General features: G+C 48.6%; 1 protein-coding gene across 1 annotated transcript in view; it reads right to left on the reverse strand.

The window, feature by feature from the left end:
- CRMP1 (collapsin response mediator protein 1) overlaps positions 1-20,226 on the reverse strand; it is a 61,890-nt gene that overhangs the window by 30,689 nt on the left and 10,975 nt on the right. Inside the window, exons 2-4 of the mRNA XM_065914404.1 lie at positions 7,792-7,880; positions 2,050-2,234; positions 660-824 (exon numbers count right to left, since the gene is read on the reverse strand). Coding sequence (XP_065770476.1) covers positions 660-824; positions 2,050-2,234; positions 7,792-7,880 — 439 coding nt within the window. The remainder of the gene's footprint in view (positions 1-659; positions 825-2,049; positions 2,235-7,791; positions 7,881-20,226) is intronic.

A 20,226-nucleotide genomic window follows, 5' to 3' on the forward strand; every position in this document is an offset into this window, starting at 1 on the left:
GGGACATCCCGTGTGAGCCCACACAGAGGAGGGCCAGGATGGATACAGAGATGCACAAACATGATCCCCTCTGTCACAAGCTCAGAGTTTAACAGAAGAGCCGGACAGACAACAAGGGTCCTTCAATCCAAAACACAAAGCAAAAGCAATGGAAAAGGTGTGCTAAACAGGCCCCAGTAACCCACTATGGATAGTCAAGGGATAAAGCAATTCTGATCAGGGAAAGCAGAGGAGGTGATAGTTGAGCTGGGTATCAGAGAGAAGAAACGGCATCCCCGGATGCAGGTATAGAGATACCAAGAACAAAGACCCAGCAGTGTAGCAGGTTCCAGGGGTTGGCACTCAGCATGATAAACATCCAGATGAGTGTAGTGGGGAGAGAGAAAAATGAGGCTAGGTCAGTGGGGGCCTTGTGTGCAAGGCTCAGGAAATCAGGCTTTTTTCTGTGAACAGAAGGACTCTCCAAAAGATCTGAAGGAGAGGAAGACAGACTCTTTAAGGAGGGTCCAATATTTCCACTGTTCATGTGGCAGGGCAGAGATCACAGTTGGGCTCAGAACAGATGCAGTCAAAGAAATTCTTAACTCCACAAACCAGACCCACCAAAGAAAGATACAATGATTTCAGAACCATGCCTCGCTTCTGGGGCTTTAACTGACCTTTGTCCTGCACCAGGACCTCGAGCTCCTCCCGAACGCCATCGTACCAGCTGGTGATGTCCACATGGAGGGAGTAGTCGCAGCAGGATTTGGTGTCTGCTGCTTCATGCCATTTCTCAAAGGAGGTCAGCAGGCTGGACCCAGGTTCAGGAACAACATGGTCAACTGGGACAGAAAAATACGTGTCACATCCCAAGATGCTCAGAACCCAAGTTGTTCCAATGGTAGCCTCTTTCCTGCCATCATCATCACCATCACCTCCAATATCAGCATAACTACTGTGACAATCCCTTATCCCCCCATCACCATGATCATCACCACCACTTACATCATCCAGACCAACATCCTCAGTATCACCATCCTCTTTATCATCACTCTCACCATCAACATCAATGCTGTTATTGTTGTCACCATCATTATCAAAATCATCAGCAGTGAAATGGTCACTACCATCTCAGTCTTCATTACCACCACTGCCACCACCACTGTACTGTAATCTCACCTTCCTCCTCCTCATCCCCATCGTTATCATGATTGCTTATTGAATGCTTACGATGCGTCACATACTGCCACAAAGGCTTTATGTAAGTTACCTAATAAAATCCTCACAACTACCCTGTGGAATGAGTATAAATACCCCCACTTGGCAGATGAGGAAACTGAGGCTTAAAGACGGTGAAAAACATCCAAGGTCATACAACTAGCAAGCAGTACAGAGAAGATTCCCAGAATATGGTCAGCTGTAAAGATTGGACCCTTTTCTGAGACTTCATGCTACCTTCTTGGGCATAGATCTGCAAAGGTGAAAAGGACTTAAAAGAATATGAACTTCACCATTCCTTTTTCAAAGCTTACCAGTGGGGAGACAGCTGTCTAATTTAAACCACAATGGGCTTTGCACATCCCTCTGTTCCTGCCCTGTTTCTAACATCCACCCCTCACAGCCATAAAGAGCAGTATCTGCTCCCCACCCCCTTTCACTCCTCCACCCACATAGAGCATCAAACTAACCTTTGCTAATTTGACTTTCCAGTCCTCACTCTACTCAACCTCTCAGGACACGGCAAATCACTCTCTCTTTCTTTAAACTCACTCCTCCCTGGTTTCCACGGTAATATGATTTTCCAAGTTTGGAAACTTTGTGTTATGCACCATTATCACAGCAGCAATACTGACTGAAACAATCACTTCCCAGCTGTGAAAATTTCAGCAACTTATCTCTCTGAGCCTCTGCTTTCCCAATAGTCATTACAATACCTGTATCACTGGTTCCAAAGCTTTAGCCATCTGCACACCAGTTACCCAGAGCAAAGAGCCTGATGCTGCTCACGATGCTGGGGATTTGAAAGAGAAGTCGCAGCCTATGGCCTAAAGCTGGGGTACAACTCACTGATCATTGTGGTCCCGCCCGCCAGCGCTGCCTTGGTCCCTTGGAAGAAGTCATCAGCAGCCGTCATCCCCTGGGAGGGCTTCTGCAGGTAGGTGTTGACATCAATACCTCCAGGAATAACCATCCGCCCATTGGCCTCAATGGTCTTCACTCCACCGGGAACGATTAAGTTCTCTCCTATTTGCCTGGAAACAGACAACAAAGACAGACTTTGGTTCTTTAAAAGAAAAAAAGGCTGCCAACTGTGCAGTTTCAGTTCCATGAGATAAACATTTCTGAGGCAGGTCCCACCCAGGGCACCAGGTGGACAGAGAAAACTCAGACAGGGTCCCTGCCCTCCAGGGGCTCAAAGCCCAGTGAGGAGGAGAGACATATAAGCAGATGTTTATTACAACCCAGTTCACACTGGGGGGTGGGGAGCACAAGGCGGGCCATTTCATCAGCCCTGGTGATCTGGGAGGGCTTCCAGAGGGAGGCAGGGGCAAAGCTGGACCCAAGAGCAGTGAGACCAGCATCGGCCTCAAGTAGGACAGCGTTCTCTGAACAGCTTGTCACTCAAGAGTACTTCATAGATTACTGGCGACTGCCTTGGGGACACAGAGATGGGCGATGGCAGGGAGGCAGAGTGACAAGTCCCCTTAGCTCTGCAAGTCCTCAAAGGCAAGGCTACAGGGTGAACTCTGACATTCCCAAATCTGTATGTTGAAGTCCCAACCCCTAGCCCTTCAGAATAAGACTATATTTGCAGAGAAGGCCTCTAAAGAGGTCATTAAGTTAAAACGAGGTCACTAGGGTGGGCCCTGACCCAACCTGACCGGGTATTCTTATGAGTAAAGAAGATTAGGACACAGACATGTCCGGGCAAGACCAATGAGGACACAGAGCCAATGCACATCCCAAGTCCCAGAAGAAACCAACCTACCCACACCCTGATCTCAGACATCCAGCCTCCAGAACTGGAAGAAACAAGTATCTGTTGTTTAAACCTCCCCGTCTGTGGACTCTTACGTCAGCCCCAGCAAACTGATATAGACCTGCAATCCTCATAGAAAGCAGTTGGGAGCACCAGCCTCAGGAAAGCTCTTAACCATCAGGCACTAACACCGTAAAACCTGCCGTGAAGGAGTCACACCGGGGGTGGCAGGGCTTTTCTAGATAGACTGACCAGCCCTTCCATTCCCCATGTGCTGGTGCAAACGTCCTCGAGAAGGAGGGCAAATTCCAAAAGCTGGGCAAGGAGGAAGAAGAGCCTAAGAATCTCAAAGCCTTGCCCCTGCAGCATCTATCGGCTGGTCTTGGGTGTTGGTACCAGAGTCAGGAGATGTATCCAGGGGCCAGTGGAGGGATGGGGTGGGGCAGGGGTGGAGAAAGACCAGGACAGATTCAACAGCCTCCACGGCCAGTGCCTGCCTGAGACCACAAGCAATGGTTATTAAAAAAGAAATCCAGGCGCTTGCCTGGTGGCTCAGGTAAAGAACCCGCCTGCCAATGCAGGAGACACGAGTTTGATCCCTGATCCGGGAAGATCCCACATGCCGCGGAGCAGCTAAGTCCATGTACCACAACTACTGGGCCTGTGCTCTCGAGACTAGGAACCCAACTACTGAGCCCTCACACTGCAACAACTGAAACCTGAGCGCCCTAGAGCCCGTGCTCCACAATAAGAGAAGCCACTGCAACGAGAAGCTCATGCACTGCAACCAACAGCAGCCCTTGCTCGCCACAACTAGAGAAAAGCCTACGTAGCAATGAAGACCCAGCACAGTCAAAAGTGCATAAATAAAGAAAACTTTTAAAAAAAGAAATCCAGTTGTGCTGAACTGTTGGGATTTGGCCCCAACATTAGTTTCTCTAAGCTATCCAAAAACATCAGTAATGAAGATGCAGGAAAATGTTGCTTCAGTGACCACAATCGTCAGGCATCAGAGTCCACACACAGGAGAAGCAGGAGCTCCTTGATCTTCTGGACTCCTGGGCTGGCTGCTTGGAGCACAGAGGTGACCGGGCTCTATGTGGGGGGGTCTTCCAACAGAAGTGGAGCATCACACAGGTTGCCCTGAAAATGGAAACGGGTCTAGTCCAAGTACAGTGCGGGGCCATGGTGAGCCCCCAGGAAATGTCAGCATTTCTGCCAATTTCACCAGCACAACTGCAGCTGCTGCTGTTGCTGCTTCTAATCACCAACCCTCCTCCCTCTAGAATTCCCATCATCATGTAGAGGATCCTACCGGGTCCAATCTCCCCACTGCCCATCTCCAAGATCATGAACGATGCCAGGAGCTGAAGGGAAGGGTTCAGGGAAGTCACCCCCAAGGCTTAAAACAAGAGCCGTGAACCGCTATTATGCACTGACCTCAGGAGACTTTTCTAAGCCCTTTATGGAAGGTCCCATTCACGTTCACACTAGCTGTTGAAGACGACAGGGTGATGTTCAGAATGTGTAGCACTCACAAAGGAACAGGTACAGCCTGTGCATGTCAGAATGGACATGCAGACACCCCAGCACAGCCTTCCAGTGGGAACCAGCGGAGTCAAAGCCCAGTCTGATCCTGGCCTGTGTGACTTGGCCGCCACACCGCAGCGCCAGCAAGGTCTACCCTTCGGGGCCATTCTAACCAAGCAGATCGTCGCCTTTTTACAAACCCTCTCTCATATCCTGCCAACAACTCGTGAGGGAGGAAGTATTCAGATTTTACAAAAGAGGAAAATGGAACTCAGAGAGCAGCGGTGACTTGTTCAAGGCCACACAGAGAGTCAGTGCTGGGTCTGGATTCAAGCTCGGTTTCCCCCAGGCTACTATCAGGCTCTGCCTGCCAAGCTCAGATGCCTTCCTTCTTCCCTTCTGCAGAAGTTGCAGGTGCTCCCCAAACTGGGATTAAACTAAACGGGACGCCCAATGAGCCCCCATGAATTAGCAGGAGGACTCCCTGAGTGGTTCTCAGTGGCAATGTGGACAGAAGGAAAGAAAAGAAAGGAAGGAGCTGGGAGAAGCGGACACTGGTCCCCAGCCTCATCACCCTCCCAACCATTCAGAAAAAAATCATCAGCCATCAGCATCTGATTCTCCAATGTTCAACAAACTGGATGGAGCCCTCGATGAATCATAACAAATGCTGCACAAACATACTGAATGGCTTTTGGTAAAACCTGGTGAATTGCCACAAGATGAAAGGATTCTTGGGGTTTAATCAGAGTGAAGAGGAATAACAGCCTCCTCGTGCCAGGCAGTTCCTTGGGCTCTCACTTCCACACCTCCTTCTCAGCCAGCAGGGACCTGGGCCCACGTGACCACCCAAGACTCTGTAATGCGTTCAGACAGAGCCACTTGCTCTGCTTAGTAAGGCAGGGAAGGCTCCACCAGTGCTTAGAAAGCTTTACAGCAACAGGGTTAAAAGTACAAGGCGTCTCCCACGAAGAGCTGATGAATCTTGGATTTACAGACACTGCTTATTTCCTGAATACCCTGGGTGGCCTAAGTCCTACGTCTCCAGGAGTTCATGCAAACAGCAAGCACTTAATAAATGCAGCCCAACCTATAAGCATGGGGTCCATCTGCTCATATCCTGGACTGCGTCTTCCAACCCCCAACTGCACACTGCCGGTGGGAATAGTGGTTCCATGAAAGAGTTCTCCGTGTCACTGTCCTCCATGCTCAGGACCCCAGAGGCCTCACCTAAGTGAGGAGCTCGATGTGGAGTGGCGGTGCCTCATCTAAGCCGCAGTGACACAGAAGCCTCACTTTACCAAGCATCTCACCACACTCCACCCCACCCCACCATCCCTTTCTGGTTCCAGGCTATACCGTGGCTGAGACTGAGGTCCCCACCATGTCACACTTGCTTCATCAACACTCTGGGGTCCCATCCACCCCTGGCACAGTGCTGGCCCTATGGGATGGCAGGCAATAAGGCAAGATCGCTCATCAGCAGCAAGGGCATTGGCGGAGGTGGTGGGGGGGAGGTGGGCACATTCAGCACAGAGGAGCAGTCTGGGCTCTGGAAGGCTTCCTGGAGGAGGAGCCACACAAGCTGGGCCGGTCGGACAAACAGGAACTGGGAGGCAGGGGCATGACATGAGGATGGGGGAGGGGCAAGGCATTTCAGACGGAGGACTTATGGATGCAAGATTCCCAGGGGAGAACTGCTTGGAAAGCTCTGCAAAGGCCATTTTTAGTGCAGAGGGAACTGGGGGAGTGGGGGGGAATAAACTGGAAGAGGTGAGGCCTGAGCTGGACCGGAAATGGTCAGATCCATCCAGGACAAATCAGGGGAGGGGCAGGCAGAGGGAGGCTGGGAGGGGCTCATCGCTGCCCTGAGCGCCTACTCTTCACACAGCTCTTTGCAGAGATGGTCCTTTAATGCACATGGCAATCCACAGCCTCCTCCTCCTCCTCCCTCCTCTTCCTCTGCCCCTTCCTCCCTCTCCTCCTCCTCCCCACCATCATCATCGTCAGAGGATACATGGCCCTGGGATGGACCCACAAATAAACATCTGTTCCTATTTGAACTTGACCTTGCTCACACTCCCCTGCCTTCTTTCCAGTGCCAGCTGCGCACGTTAGATCCGAGATGATCTCCGACTCTGCTCTTCCCAACTCCAGAGGAAGAGCCAAGCAGCAGAGTAAAATGTGGAAACCACGTAAAAGTCACTGTCTGGTGTTGGGGGCTGAACAGCGCCCCCAAAACCCACATATTGAAGCCCTAGCCCCCAGTAACTCCGAATGTGACTGAGCTCGGAGACAAGGTCTTTAAAGGGGTACTTAGGTTAAAAAGAGGCTGTTAGGGCGGGTCCTGATGCAACAGGGCTGTTGTCCTTATAAGAGGAGGACAAACCAGAGGCACCCGCAGAGGAAAGGCCAGGGCAAGAAGACGGCCATCTGTGGGGGCGGGCGTGGGGGAGAAGGCTCCAGAGGGAAGGGGCACGCCTGCGCCTATAGCCGATTCACACCGTTGGACAGCAGAAAGCAATACGACGTTGTAAAGCAATTACCCTCCAATTAAAAATAAATTTAAAAAAAAGAAGAAGATGGCCGTCAGCAAGCTAGGGAGAGAGGCCTCAGGAGAAACAATCCTGTTGGCACTTCAGTGCAGGACTTCAGCCTCCAGAACTATGAGAAATAAATTTCCGCTGGGTAGGTCTCCCCATTAGGGATATTGTGCTCTGGGAGCCCACCCAGACTCACACCTCTGGGATGCCCTACACGGCTGAAGAGGCAGCCAGCCGGGAGGAGGCACAGGAGAACTCCAGAGTCCCAAAGCATGTCTTCCCTGCACCAGACAAGAACCCTGCCTGGAGGCCAAACATGCCTCCTTCCCTCTTCCTGGCCCCCTCCACCCAACTCCAGAAACTCCAGGCAGGTAAGGAAAAAAAGCTATGAATCCAGTCAGGTGTGCTAGGTTGGAATTGGGCCCTTGCCCCTAACTCATTCTGCAACGTGAGCAGTCACTTGCCCCCAGGGGCCCACCACCCGCCAAGAACAGAAGAAGGGCCAGTGTGTGTACTTCACAGCCTCTGTGTGAGCGTGTGAGCACCACGCCAGGAAGACTGGTGTCGTCATGGGGCGCTCAGCAAACACCAGCCCCTTCTCCACCCATGGTTTGCGCCTCCCCACAACTCTCCATCCCTGGGAGTCACAAGAGCCAGCACACTTATTCTGGGGCAGAATGCCAGCCTTCCACTCCCTCTAAGGGCTGGGCAGCTTAGGGAGACAGGCTCCTTAAAGGGTGTGTTTGGTCCACCCACTTTATGAGTCCATCTTCCAGGTAGACGTCGGCGTAGAAGGACTGGTCATCATTGATGATGCGTCCGCCCTTGATGAGGAGTCGGTCACTCTGAAAAGTCAAGCAAAATAGTAAAGATCATTATAAAAAAGCCAAGAAATGCTTTTTTCTAACTTTCAACATAAAATTTTCAACTCTTTTCTAAAGTAAAGAAATGGCCTTAAAAAGCCCCCTGTGAGCCTTCATCCAGATTCTTTCAAGACGTCATCCTTCTTTCACCTCTTTCCCCCCTTAAACACTAGCTTTGATTTGCTGAGATATTTTAAAGCAAATCTCAAATATGGTATCATTTCACCCATAAATGCTTTACTACAAAATGTTAGGCAATTAAAAAAAAAAAAAAGCTACAATCCATCATCCCAACAAACCCAGTCATCATCAATTCCTTCAGCTCTGTTAATAACCAGACCATATTCAACTTTACTTGACTGTCTCAAAAATGTCCTTTTACAGTGGGGAGCTGTGAAGAAAATCCACCCAAAGTGTCCATAGCACATCCAGCCTACAATTCTCTGTAGTCCACTGAAATCTCCACCATTTCCTCCTTCTTTTAAATGTCATTCATTTGTGGAGGAAACTGGGTCATTTGTAAACAGAACAAGAATTTCTTCAGGCATTATTATTGAAATTAACAAAACTCAATTTAAAGACATTTCAAACAAGTGAAATGGCCAAAATAATAAAGTGACATCCCCCAGGAAAAACACCTCCAATCAGAGTTCTGATGTTTTTTCCCGATTTCCCTCTACTTCCATACTTGTGATTCTAGCGCACCTAGTCATTCACTCACCCATGCACCCACTAGCCCAGGAGCCTGGAAGAACAGGAGAAGAATGAGCTGGTGAGGGACAGACAGAGGTTTAAAAAATCAGGGAATATGTCGGGTTCAAAAAAGAAGAAGTATAGGGTGCCCATCATGAGCACAAAGCGAAAGGGCTTCTGATCTTATTGGGGAGTCAAGTAAGACAAGCTCAGATCTAGAAAATAATTCCAGATAAGCTGGACCAAAGGGTGAGGAAGAAGGCCAGTAGGGTGAATGCTGAGTACCTGGGCAGAAAGAACTGACATGCCAAGGCCCAGAGGCAGCAAAGAATATAGCCAATTCTAGGAGCTAGAAAGAACACACAGTTGTGTCCTTTCTGTATTTTACCATAAGCCTGTCTCATGTTATTTCATGTTCTACTTAAGCATAATTTTTAAGGGGTTACAAAATATTTCATTTTATAGATACATAATAAGACTGTTAATTATTCCCCCATGGCTTTTTTTTTAATGTTTCACAATGATACATATTTCTGCAATGAACATCCTTGTGTATAAAGCTTTTCCTTTAACTTGGACTATCTGTTAAGCTAAATTCTCAGAAATTTAACAACTGAGTTCAAAAGTATAAACGGAGCTTGCATCCCTTGACAAATATAACCAGACTGCTTTCCAACAGTACCTCTCCAATTTGCCGTCCTGAGACCACCAAAACACCCTTGGCTGTCATTAATATTTGTTAATTTGCATTTCTCGGAGGCCGGGAACATTTCCTGCCACGTGCCTATTTACTGTTTGTATTATCTCCTAGCTGGAGATGTGGTGATGGATAAAGCACAGCCTCTACCCTTAAGCCCCAGCCCTTGGGTAGGAATTGTTATAATAAACAACAACAATTCAGAGCAGCCACCTCAGAGGGAGGGTCTTGCGTGGGTTCCTCTGAAAAGGGAACCTGAGATGACATTTTAGAGGCAAGCAGTGATTCTGGGAGGTGATTCCAGGAACCGGAGTAAGGGAGGCAGGCATGGAAATCCAATACAGGGTACCCATTGATCCAGCTAACACTGTGAGTAACTGGGGCTAGATCCCACCAGGGCCCCCTGAGGAACCCTCTAAATACAGACTGAGCCTCAGGTGGGTCCCAGTTGGCCCCACGGCACTGACCACGAGAGGAAGGCAGAGGATGCTGCATAAGCCTAGAAAAGAAGGTTGTCCCCCAAATTAAGGAATGAGCAAATGGAGTGCGTGCATGCATGCTCACTCAGTCACGTCCAGCCCTTCCTGACCCCATGGACTGCAGCCCGCCAGGCTCCTCTGTCCATGGAATTCTCCAGCAAGAATACTGGAGGGAGGTTGCCATTTCCTATCCCGAGGGGAATCTTCCCGACCCACATCTCCTGCAACTCCTGCGTTGGCCGGTAGGTTCTTGACCCCTAGCGCCGTCTGGGGCTTCCCAGGGGGCTCAGTGTCAAAAGACAAGCCCGGATACAACTCAGTGACTAAACAAACAAACAATAAACTAAAGAATCAGCAAAGGCTTGCTGAGCAGAAACACAGCCTACAGCCTGCTGCTCAGAACCCTCCCGTGGGTTCTTGCATTGGTATGCTTCCTCCAGAGTGAAGGCTAAGTTACTGAGACCCCACTTAATCTGGAATCCTACTATGTAGGCAAAATTCACTCTCTCACTTGCATCAAGCAGGTCCCTGCTCAGTGTCACCTGAGGGTCCTCCCTTCGGCTGAGTTGCTTGGGACACCTTACACCCCTGTCTCGCCTGCAGACCCCTCACCTCTTACCCACTTTATGTTGACACAGTTCTCAATGCAGTACATCTGACCGTCTATATTTACACGCTTGTTTAAAAATGTGCCTTGTCGCACTGACATCAGAGGTGTGTTCCCCCCACTGGCTGTAGCAGGTACAACTCACAGGGAGCCAACTGCATTTGTGTTGCTGTGGAAGGATGGTACCACCTACAGTAGTTCCAGCAGTTCCCTCAGAGACTCGATTCCATGAGGGCAGAGATTTCATCTGTTTTCTTCACAGCTGGATCTCCAACACCTTGGGCACAGCCTGGCAGGATAGATGGATGGATGAACGCCTGAACTGATTCTCGGAGGATGACTGGGTAAAAGATGGAGAGAAAAGGCATCGCGGCCATGAGACAGAGAACTATGAGCCGTCAGCCAAGGAAGAGAAGTGTGTCCTGTTCTCCAGGAAGAGGGTCTCTGGAGGAAAGGGCTTCAAGCTCAGTCACCCACAGGCCCAACCACCTGCCTCTTATCTTTAAGACAGAAGCCAGGACCGAAGGGAAGAGCCCTGGGCACTGTGTATCCAGAGGCAGAGACAGACTGTTGTGCAGTTTTCTCGGGCACCAGAAAGCAGAGAAATGTGAGTCACTGGCAGCTGGCGCCTGGTTTCTGGAACACGGTCTCCCGTGGGCAGCCGTCTGCCTTGTCACATTTAATAGAGGGCTTTTCAGGCTAATCCTGAAAGGTGGTGTTTAATGCGCTGCTTGCCAGAAGATCAGCCCCACCCAACTCTGCTCTTCCTAGAATCAGATGCTGAAATCCCCACCCCGCTCCCCAGCCACCAGCAGATATGATGTGTAGCTACCATCAGGGTCCTGGCTCTTGCTGTTCTCAGAGGCCAGCCTATTTCTAAAAACAATAAGCTCACAGCAGAAGGCAAGAGCTGATGTGACTTCTTTTTTCTTCCTTCAAATGAGTAGCGTGTTGGCCTTTCAACTGACACTTTCAAAAGCACATTCTTTGGAACTCTAGCCCAGTGGGGTTTTAGTAGATGTTGATCCAAAAGGGGATTCCCAGGTGAAGTGAGTTTAGAAAATTCTGGGTTAAAGAGATGCAGAGATCGTTTTCATGTCAGGAATTCCCAGATCCTTTACTGCTGATGTGAAATGTGAATATTCAAGAGGGGAACTGAGTTGATCTTTTCCAAATTTAGACCCTTTTCATTCTGTGGGACACCTGATGAGGATACTTTTTCTCAGAATACATCTCAGGAAATGCGCTTTATGGCTGCAGCACTCTCCACGCCTGTTTGCTCTGAATGGTTCTCAGGGAATGTGAGTTCCCATTGACCACAGATGGAAACGGAGCTCAGGATGGGTTGACCTCCCAAATTCACAAAATCAACATGGGTGGAGATCAGACCCAAGGTTTCCTAATTTCCTGTCCAGCGTGCGCTCCACCAAACACACTTTTGTCACGTTTCTAAACACTTCCCCCCATTTAAGGGCTTTCCTAGTGGCTCAGCAGTAAAGAATCCTGCAATGCAGGAGCTGCAGGAGAGGCAGGTTTGGCTCCTGGAAGAAGGCATGGCAACCTACTCCAGTATTCTTGCCTGGAGAATCCCATGGACAGAGGTGTCTAGTGGGCTACAAAGAGGGTCACAAAGAGACACGACTAATGTGACTTAGCACACACACACATGGTGGAAGCCATAACAACCCGTAATCAGGTGCAATTCAGAAAGAACCCGAGGATCTAGCTCTCTAGGACTCCCTTTCTTCGTGCAGGAAGTGTGAGTGAAAAACCCTACAGAGCTGTACTTCCCTCCAAACAGTAAATTTTATGACACATAATATTGAAGAGTTTAATCAAAATCACACATTTAAAAGAAAAATACCAACACCCTGCCTCTCCCAGGATTACCACAAGGAGCAAGCAGTCAGCAGATATAAACAACAATGACAAACTCCATACAAAACCCACTGTTTAAATATCTTGAAAGAAAATGAAATATCTCATTAAAAATTCAACAAAAATCTAACAGCAAGGGTATGTCAGAAACTGCCCACTTCTTCCACGGTGACAGCAGTAACCTCAAGAGACTTAGACTCATCATGGCTCATGTCCTTGGATCAGTGTTGTGTGAGAACAAAACGTTCAGAGTCAGACAGATGCAGCTTCCAATCCCTACCCATCTGCTATCCATGTGACTTAACTTGCCTGAGCCTCAGTTTCTTCATCTATAAAATGGGGATAACTGTCCCTGCCTCATAGGGCTGTGGGAGAACCCCATAGGGGTATGTATATAAAGTGCTTTGCCCAGGCCTGCCACTGGTGAATACTCAGCAGAGCTACACATTGTTTATTCTTTGCCATTTTCTGTAGCAGGAATTACACTCAATAAATATTTGCTTAAGAAAAGAGTACATGCAGCTAAAAAAAGACAATCTTGCCCTTAAGGAGTTCTAAGGCCAGTGGGGGAGACTGAATCATAACCAGACCTTTGAACTCCAGTGTGAGAAGGGCTTGGACAGAGGGGTGGAAACAGCACAGAAGACCTCCCCTCCAGTCCTTCCAGGAGAATCTGGGCTTGAAGAGTGAGTAGGAATTAGCCACCTGACAGAGGAGATGGCAGGGAGTGGGAATGGCAGGGGACAGGCATGGGTTAGGGGGCTCGAGGGTCTGTAGGTGGCTTCCTCTGGCTGAAGTAGGACCACAGGGTGAGAAAGCTGGAGAGGCAAGCAGGTGTTGTCTCGAAGAGGCTTTAACGCCACAAGCAGACGCTAGGCTGCTCACGATGGTAATGATGATAACGAAAAGGCTTTCACCAAGGAGGAACTCAAGCCCATCAAAGCTTCTGAACTGAGACATCATCCCAAAACTGGGCAGAAATAGGAGAAGAGAAACTGATCATCTGCACAGCTTCTTTCAAGCTGGGATTTCTTAGTAAGGGTGTGCCTCAGCCATTTTTACAAATTGTATCACAGATCTTGACTTTTGACCTAGAAATTCAGTGCTGGGAATCTGTCCTCAGGATAATATCTCAAACAGGGTCAAAGAATTATACGCAGAGGTAAACCAGGATGAGTGACAAGATACCACACTATTAATGGCGTAACACTCAGCTACTAAAACATTCCCCTGGAATTTTTATTTATTTATTTTTTATGGCTGTATGGGTCTTCGCTGATGTGCACAAGCTTTCTCTGGTTGTGCTGAGTGGGGGCTACTGCTCTTGTTGCAGAGCAGGGGCTCTGGGGGTGTGCAGGCTTCGGTAATCGCGGTGCAGGGGCTTCGCTGTCCTGCAGTATGTGAGATCCTAGATTCCCAGACCAGGGATAGAACCCGCGTCCCCTGCACTGGCAGGCAGACTCTTCACTCCTGGACCACTAGAGAAGTCCCTCCCTAGGGATTTTAAAGGATAAACCACAGTGCTAGACAATTAAATGTTAGGCGGAAAAGCAAAACACCAAACTCTCTACATGGTAGATCTTTCTGGTGGTAACTGATTGCACCCCGTGCAGGCTTTGGGGTGCCTCCCTTTGCACCCCTCCCCCACAATGCTCATCACACTTCATGGTCATTGGTCACGTGTCCATCTCCTGCTGGGCTGGATACCCCTCCATTCCCAGAACAGCTCTGTGTGGCTCATCTCCAAATCCCCAGGGGCCACGCAGAGCCCTGACACAGTTTTTAGCAAATGTTTGCTGAGTGGGAGGGAAGGAGGTGACAGCCAGGAGGGAAGGAGAAGAAAGAGTGTTTGAAAAGACAAAGGGCGTGAGGAGAGAAAAGAAGAAGCAAAGGAGTGACAAAGAGGGAAGGAAAATGAATGGAAGAGGGAAGAAGGAAAGGGAGGAAGCTAGGGGAGAAATAATGAAAAAAGGAGGACAGAGTAGACTGACAGATCAGAAATCTCTCTTTTATGCATTTAACATCCCCTGAAAGTCTAACCCTGCTGCCTGGGAACAGGAGCTTGCTTAGTGCAAATCTTGTTCAATACAGAGAAGTTGCTCAATAAAGGTGGGGCCCGCCTACACCTTGGTGCTGGGCAGTAATCACATCTCCACGGCCAAACATCGTGGGGAGCAGCAGAGCACCACGGAGAATGGAAGGCTTTCTTCTCCAAACCCAACACTGATCTCCCTTCCAGCCCCAACTGTGAGGAGAAAGCAGGTGTTGGCAGGATGCCTTTGCTCTCTTCACGAACATCAAGTACCATGTTGAATGCCACTTATGAAAATTAGCCTTTATAGTTTCTGATATTTCTACCCACACAACAGCAAAATAAACAACCATCAGTTAGGAGGGGAGGTTTGGATCACACTGCATCTTGTCTATCACTGTCCTGAGGGAAGTATGAAGCCTCCCTGAATTCTATTCTCCTTCTTGCATCGTGGGAATAAAGTCTGTCATTTCCAAACTAAAGTTAGAGGAACAGAAAACTCATTAAGGTCTGGGGAGCTTGAGAAGAAAAACGAGGTTCCACTCTCATCAAATCAACAACTTACCCCAAAGTCACTAGTTAAGCAACCTTGGCTGCTATCAGGAAAACATTGAGACTGAAAGTTGTTACTTACAGAGACAGAGAAAGGCAGTGGCTATCTCATCAAGGAGAGGATGTTTGAGCTGGGTTCTGAAATAAGAGATGCTCATGAAGTTAGAGGAGGGCATGGCAACCCACTCCAGTATTTTTGCCTGGAGAATCCCTTGGTGCTAGGCTACAGGACCTAGGCTACATAAGGTCGCAAAGAACTGGACACAACTGAAGTGACTTCATACACACACACACACACACACACACACACATGAAGCAGAAAAGTGGAGGACAAGTGGAAGATTCCAGCAAAATAAATAGTATACATACGGACACAGTTCTGAAGTTTTCAGGTTCCATGAAGTGAATGAGGACTGGAAGCAGTGCTGTGTGCTGTCCATGGTCCTGAAACACCACTAGGCACCTGGAAACAGATTTCCTGAAACCCTGTGATGAATTGTGACTTCCCTGGAGGCTCAGATGACAAACAATCTGCCTGCAATGCTGGAAACCCAGGTTCGATCCCTGGGTCTGGAAGATCCTCTGGAGAAGGAAATGGCAATCCACTCCAGTATTCTTGCCTGGAGAATTCCATGGACAGAGGAGCCTGGTGGGCTACAGTCCATGGGGTCACAAAGAGTCAGACACGACTAAGCAACTAACACTTTCACTTTTTGATGCTGAAGATCTGGCTCCCTCCTACCTCACCCATCCATGGAGTTCTAAACTGCTTTTCTTTCTTAGATCACAGCACATCTGTAATCTTTATATTCCCACAGAACAAAAACAACCATGGATTATGCTTCACATTGTATGTAATAGCTGGTTTCAAGTACATCTCACTGAGTGCCACCATTTCAATACTCTAATTATTCCACTCAAGAAATCGGGGGGAGAGCCTGTGATACCCCACATTCCCTCTCCTACCTGCTTCACTAGTTCACACACTGGAATCTGTTGTCAGCGGATTTTGCTGTCGCTCAGTCTCAAAGTCATGTTTGACCCTTTGCAACCCCATGGACTGCAGCAGGTCAGGCTCCTCTGTCCTTCACGATCTCCCAGAGTTTGCTCAAACTCATGTCTATTGAGTTGGTAATGCTATATAACTATCCCATTTTCTGCTGCCCTCTTCTCCTTTTGCCTTCCATCTTGCCCAGCATCAGGGTCTTTTCCAATGAGTCAGCTCTTAGCATCAAGTGGCCAAAGTATAGGAGCTTCAGGTTCAGCATCAGTCCTTCCAATGAATATTCAGGGTTGATTTCCTTTAGGATTGACTGGTTTGATCTCCTTGCAGTTCAAGGGACTCTCAAGAGTCTTCTTTAGCAGCACAATTCAAAGGCGTCAATTCTGTGCTCAACCTTTTTTATGGTCCAACTCTCACTTCATTACATGAATACTGGAAAAACCATAGCTTTGACTATACGGACCTCTGTTGGCAACGTGGTGTCTCTGCTTACTGCCTAGGTTTGTCATAGCTTTCCTTCCAAGGAGCAAGCATCTTTTAACTTTGGCAGTGGATGAGTGAGTACCAAAAATAGGGGTACTGGCTTCATACAAAGAGGGCAACTCCGTCCACTTACAGGCTATAAGTGTGTAGAGATTTTGATCAGGCTGCCTGATTTATCAATGGGAAGGGGCTCAGAGTAAATAAACGACAAATTACTCCTTGAAAGATGAAGAATCTCTTCGTGTCTGAAGGGCAAGCACAAAAACAAGTCTCAAAAAGGTAAGGGAAGTCCCATTTGGTAGGAACGTGCTTGTCCATGCATTGAGTGCAGGTAGAATTGCTTTCTCATGAGTCAAGGAAATGTCAAGGTGAATTCTGAAAGTTCTTAGCCCTTTAAACTCTACAAGCCACTGACTGACATTAAGTCACTGACTCATGCTTGCAACTCAGACATTCAATTGGACAGGCAGCTACGCCCTCCACTCATGCAAGTACAATTCACAACATGGCACCAGAGCCTAGATAATGCTGCAAATCCACTGGGAGTCCAACCCTAGTGCTTTTGTCAAGATTTTCAATTGCCGGATCTAGTTTAAGGGCCAGGAATTTGTTATTAACGAACACCTCAGACACTCTTGACGGAGGCCTTCTGCGGTAGACTGGGGTATTTCTTTCACATTCCTTCTGCCCTCCCACCCTTGCCATGCCCCAGAGTGGGGGGCAGGGCTCTGCCAGTCGCACAGACTGTGGGTGTGCCTGCCAGACTCACTTTGACCAACAGACTGAGAGTGATGTGAGCGCACCAATCTGAGCACAAGCTTCAAGAGGCGGGTGGGTTTCAGCTCAGTTTCTTTGAGAGTCCATCCTCCACCAGAAAAACTGCAGGACCCAAGGAATGATGCCTCCTTCAGTCTGAGTCCCGGAATGGGATGCGGTGAGGAGCACGCCTGATTTAAACAGAAACCTGAAGACAAGTCTAGCTGAGTCCAGCTAAGCCTCTGCCACCCACAGACCTGAGAACAAGATAACTCTTGTTGTAAGCCACAGAATAACGGGGTTGTTTGCTATGCAGTATTATTGCATCAAAGTGAACTGATACACCACCCAAAACTTGTACCAGGAGCCACAGCCCCAGTAGTTGCTGTCTGATTTTCTAGCTCAAATATTTTATAAACCCATGACTCTGTTCCTACCCCTAATGACCAGATCCCTCTTTCTTCTAGGCTCCCCTCACAGTTGTACCAACCAGCCTCCCTGCAGTAGCAAGAGCTACCTACACCGCAGCTGCATGCTCCCATTAATTCACAAAAATCATTTGCCTTTGGTTTTGCCTCAGGGGACAGACTGTCAGCCAGCAGCCCTTTGCCACACTTTCCAGGAAAGCAACCCTGGGAGTGGCAACAGGCCTGAGACTGAATGCAATGAACACACATTTGCTCTCCACCCGCCTGGGGAGAGGACATGGCTGCATCGCCCTCCTTCATGAATCAGAAATACAGGTGGTCTCCAGGGACTGCAGGATTTTCTGTGAGCTCAGGCCCATTTCCATGGCAACTGCAATTTTAACGAGATCTCAAGTTCCACTGTACCTAACAGATATTCAGCAAATACTCCCTGATGAACTGAATATCTGGTTTTAAAATAACACAGCTCTGTCATGACCCCAGGAGCAGGCAAGGTCTTCAGGCTTCCTACAGAAGGGAGAAGCCAGACAAATCCATATGTTTGTGGAGACCCATTTCTGCACTTCCTGGTCTCTGCTTTTCCTCTTAGATAAAGCAATCTGGACAGAAATCCTTTGCCTTCAAGAAAACTACATTCCTGAATACATACAAAGGACCAGTTTCATTACACGGATTTTCATTTCTCATTCTTTTTTTTTCCTGTTTTTAATTCCGAAGTCACATTAAGAAGCAGGTATTATTGCTACAAATAAGCAAACTCAGAGAAGTGATATAATCTGCTCAAGGTCACCCAGCCAGGAGACAGTGGAGACAGATTTGAACCTAGTACCACTGGGTACCTACCAAGTGACGACCCAGTGTCCTGTGATAGTTACCCGTGCTCCCAGTTAAGGTGCCTGTGCCTCAATTTCCTCCTTTGAAGAAGAACGGGAATAAGCAAGAATAGATCATACAGATCAAGCTCATTTCCAAGGTCATGCATCTCACCCACCCTTCTGATGGGACTGCTGTGAGCGTGGCCAAAAAGGAGTAGGCAGACTAAAGGCTCTGAAATTTGGAAAGGGCTCTCCAGTGGTAACATAGGAAACACTAAGCCCTATTCACCTAATAAACGCATCCTAGGTGGCACAGAGGTAAAGAATCTGCCTGCAATGCAGGAGACGCAAGAGATGCAGGTTTGATCTCTGGTTCAGGAAGATCCCTTGGAGGAGGCAATGACAATCCACTTCAGTATTCTTCCTGGGGAAATGCCATGGACAGAGGAGGCTGGTGGGCTACAGTCCACAGAGTCACAAAGGGTCGGACATGACTAAGCAACTGAGCATGCATGCATTCACCTAACAATTACTGACAACACCCCCTGTGAGCCAGATGCTTCCACACTTATGATCTTACTTATGCTCATTTAATAGGGAAGCAGTGTTGTCTGCTGGCTAAGGATGGTGGGTAGAGGCCAGAATGCCTGAGTTCTAAGTGGGCCCCACACTTATTACCCTTGTTCCTTAGGTACATTTACCTCTCTGAACTTCAGTGTTCTATCTGTAAGGCAGAGAGTGGTTTTGAAAAATTAAATGAATTGACGTGTGGACAGAGGTTAGTGTCTGATTTTTAAAGTCCTTGCAACCCGGGGAAATAAATCCCATTCAAACGCCCAGTTCCATTTTCAGCTTCTCTCTAACCTCTCACACCCCAAAACCAACATCTATTCCAGAAGTATCCTTATACCGACCTGCTGATCTCCACCTCCCACTGCACCTGCCCCAAATGAGCCCTCCTCCCCGTCCCCCTGCTGCCTGCCTTGTCCCCGCCACAAAACAGCCAGGGACCTTTCTGAGACACAAATGCAACCATGTCGTGTGTGTGACTAGCTGCTCAGCCACATCTGACTCTTGGGACCCCACAGACTGTAGCCTGCCAGGCTCCTCTGTTCATGGGACTGACCATGTCGTGCCTCTCCTTAAACCTCTCTCCAGAGTGTACTCACGTGTAGGATAAAGTAAGCCTCCCAGGCTCTTCCTGGTCTGACCCTTGCCCTCTCCAAGTGTTGCACCATATTCGTCTACTCACACTACAGTCTGGTTATCTAACACTTCCCAGGTGGCGTTAATGGTAAAGAGCCCTCCTGCCAGTGCAGAGAGATGTAAGAGACATGGATTCGATCTCTGGGTCGGGAAGATCCCCTGGAGAAGAGCATGGAAACCCGCTCCAGTATTCTCGCCTGGAGAATTGCACGGACAGAGGAGCCTGGCGGGCTACAGTCAGTAGGGTCGCAGAGAGTCGGACACGACTGAAGCAGTCGAGCGCCGCACTGCACTCTGCCTCTCTAAGCTGCACTTACACAGCCCTGTGCCTTCGTCTCTGGCATCTGCTACCTGGCCTGCCCGCCACACCTGCTGCCCACCAATTTCCAGCTCACCTTGTCAGGCGCAGCGCTCTGCCTCCAGGAGCATGTGCTCACCTCCTGGAGTCCCTGTGGCATAGGGCTTGCGCTCCTCATTAGCATCATTTCACAACTGTACAGCTCTTCATCTTTTGGCTCATTTTTGTTTGACTATTTCACCCATGAGACTGTGAGATCCTTCACCCCAGAGACTACAGCTTACTCCCATACAAGTTGTTAGCTGGTAGTGTTAGTTGTGACCTGTGGTAAGAATTTAATCTCTGTGTTCCAGTTGGTTTTTTTTTTCCTGTTAGTGGAGCTAATCAAAGCACCCAACTAA

The sequence above is a fragment of the Muntiacus reevesi genome, chromosome 22 (genome assembly GCF_963930625.1).
Source record: "Muntiacus reevesi chromosome 22, mMunRee1.1, whole genome shotgun sequence".
NCBI classification, from domain to species: Eukaryota; Metazoa; Chordata; class Mammalia; order Artiodactyla; family Cervidae; genus Muntiacus; species Muntiacus reevesi.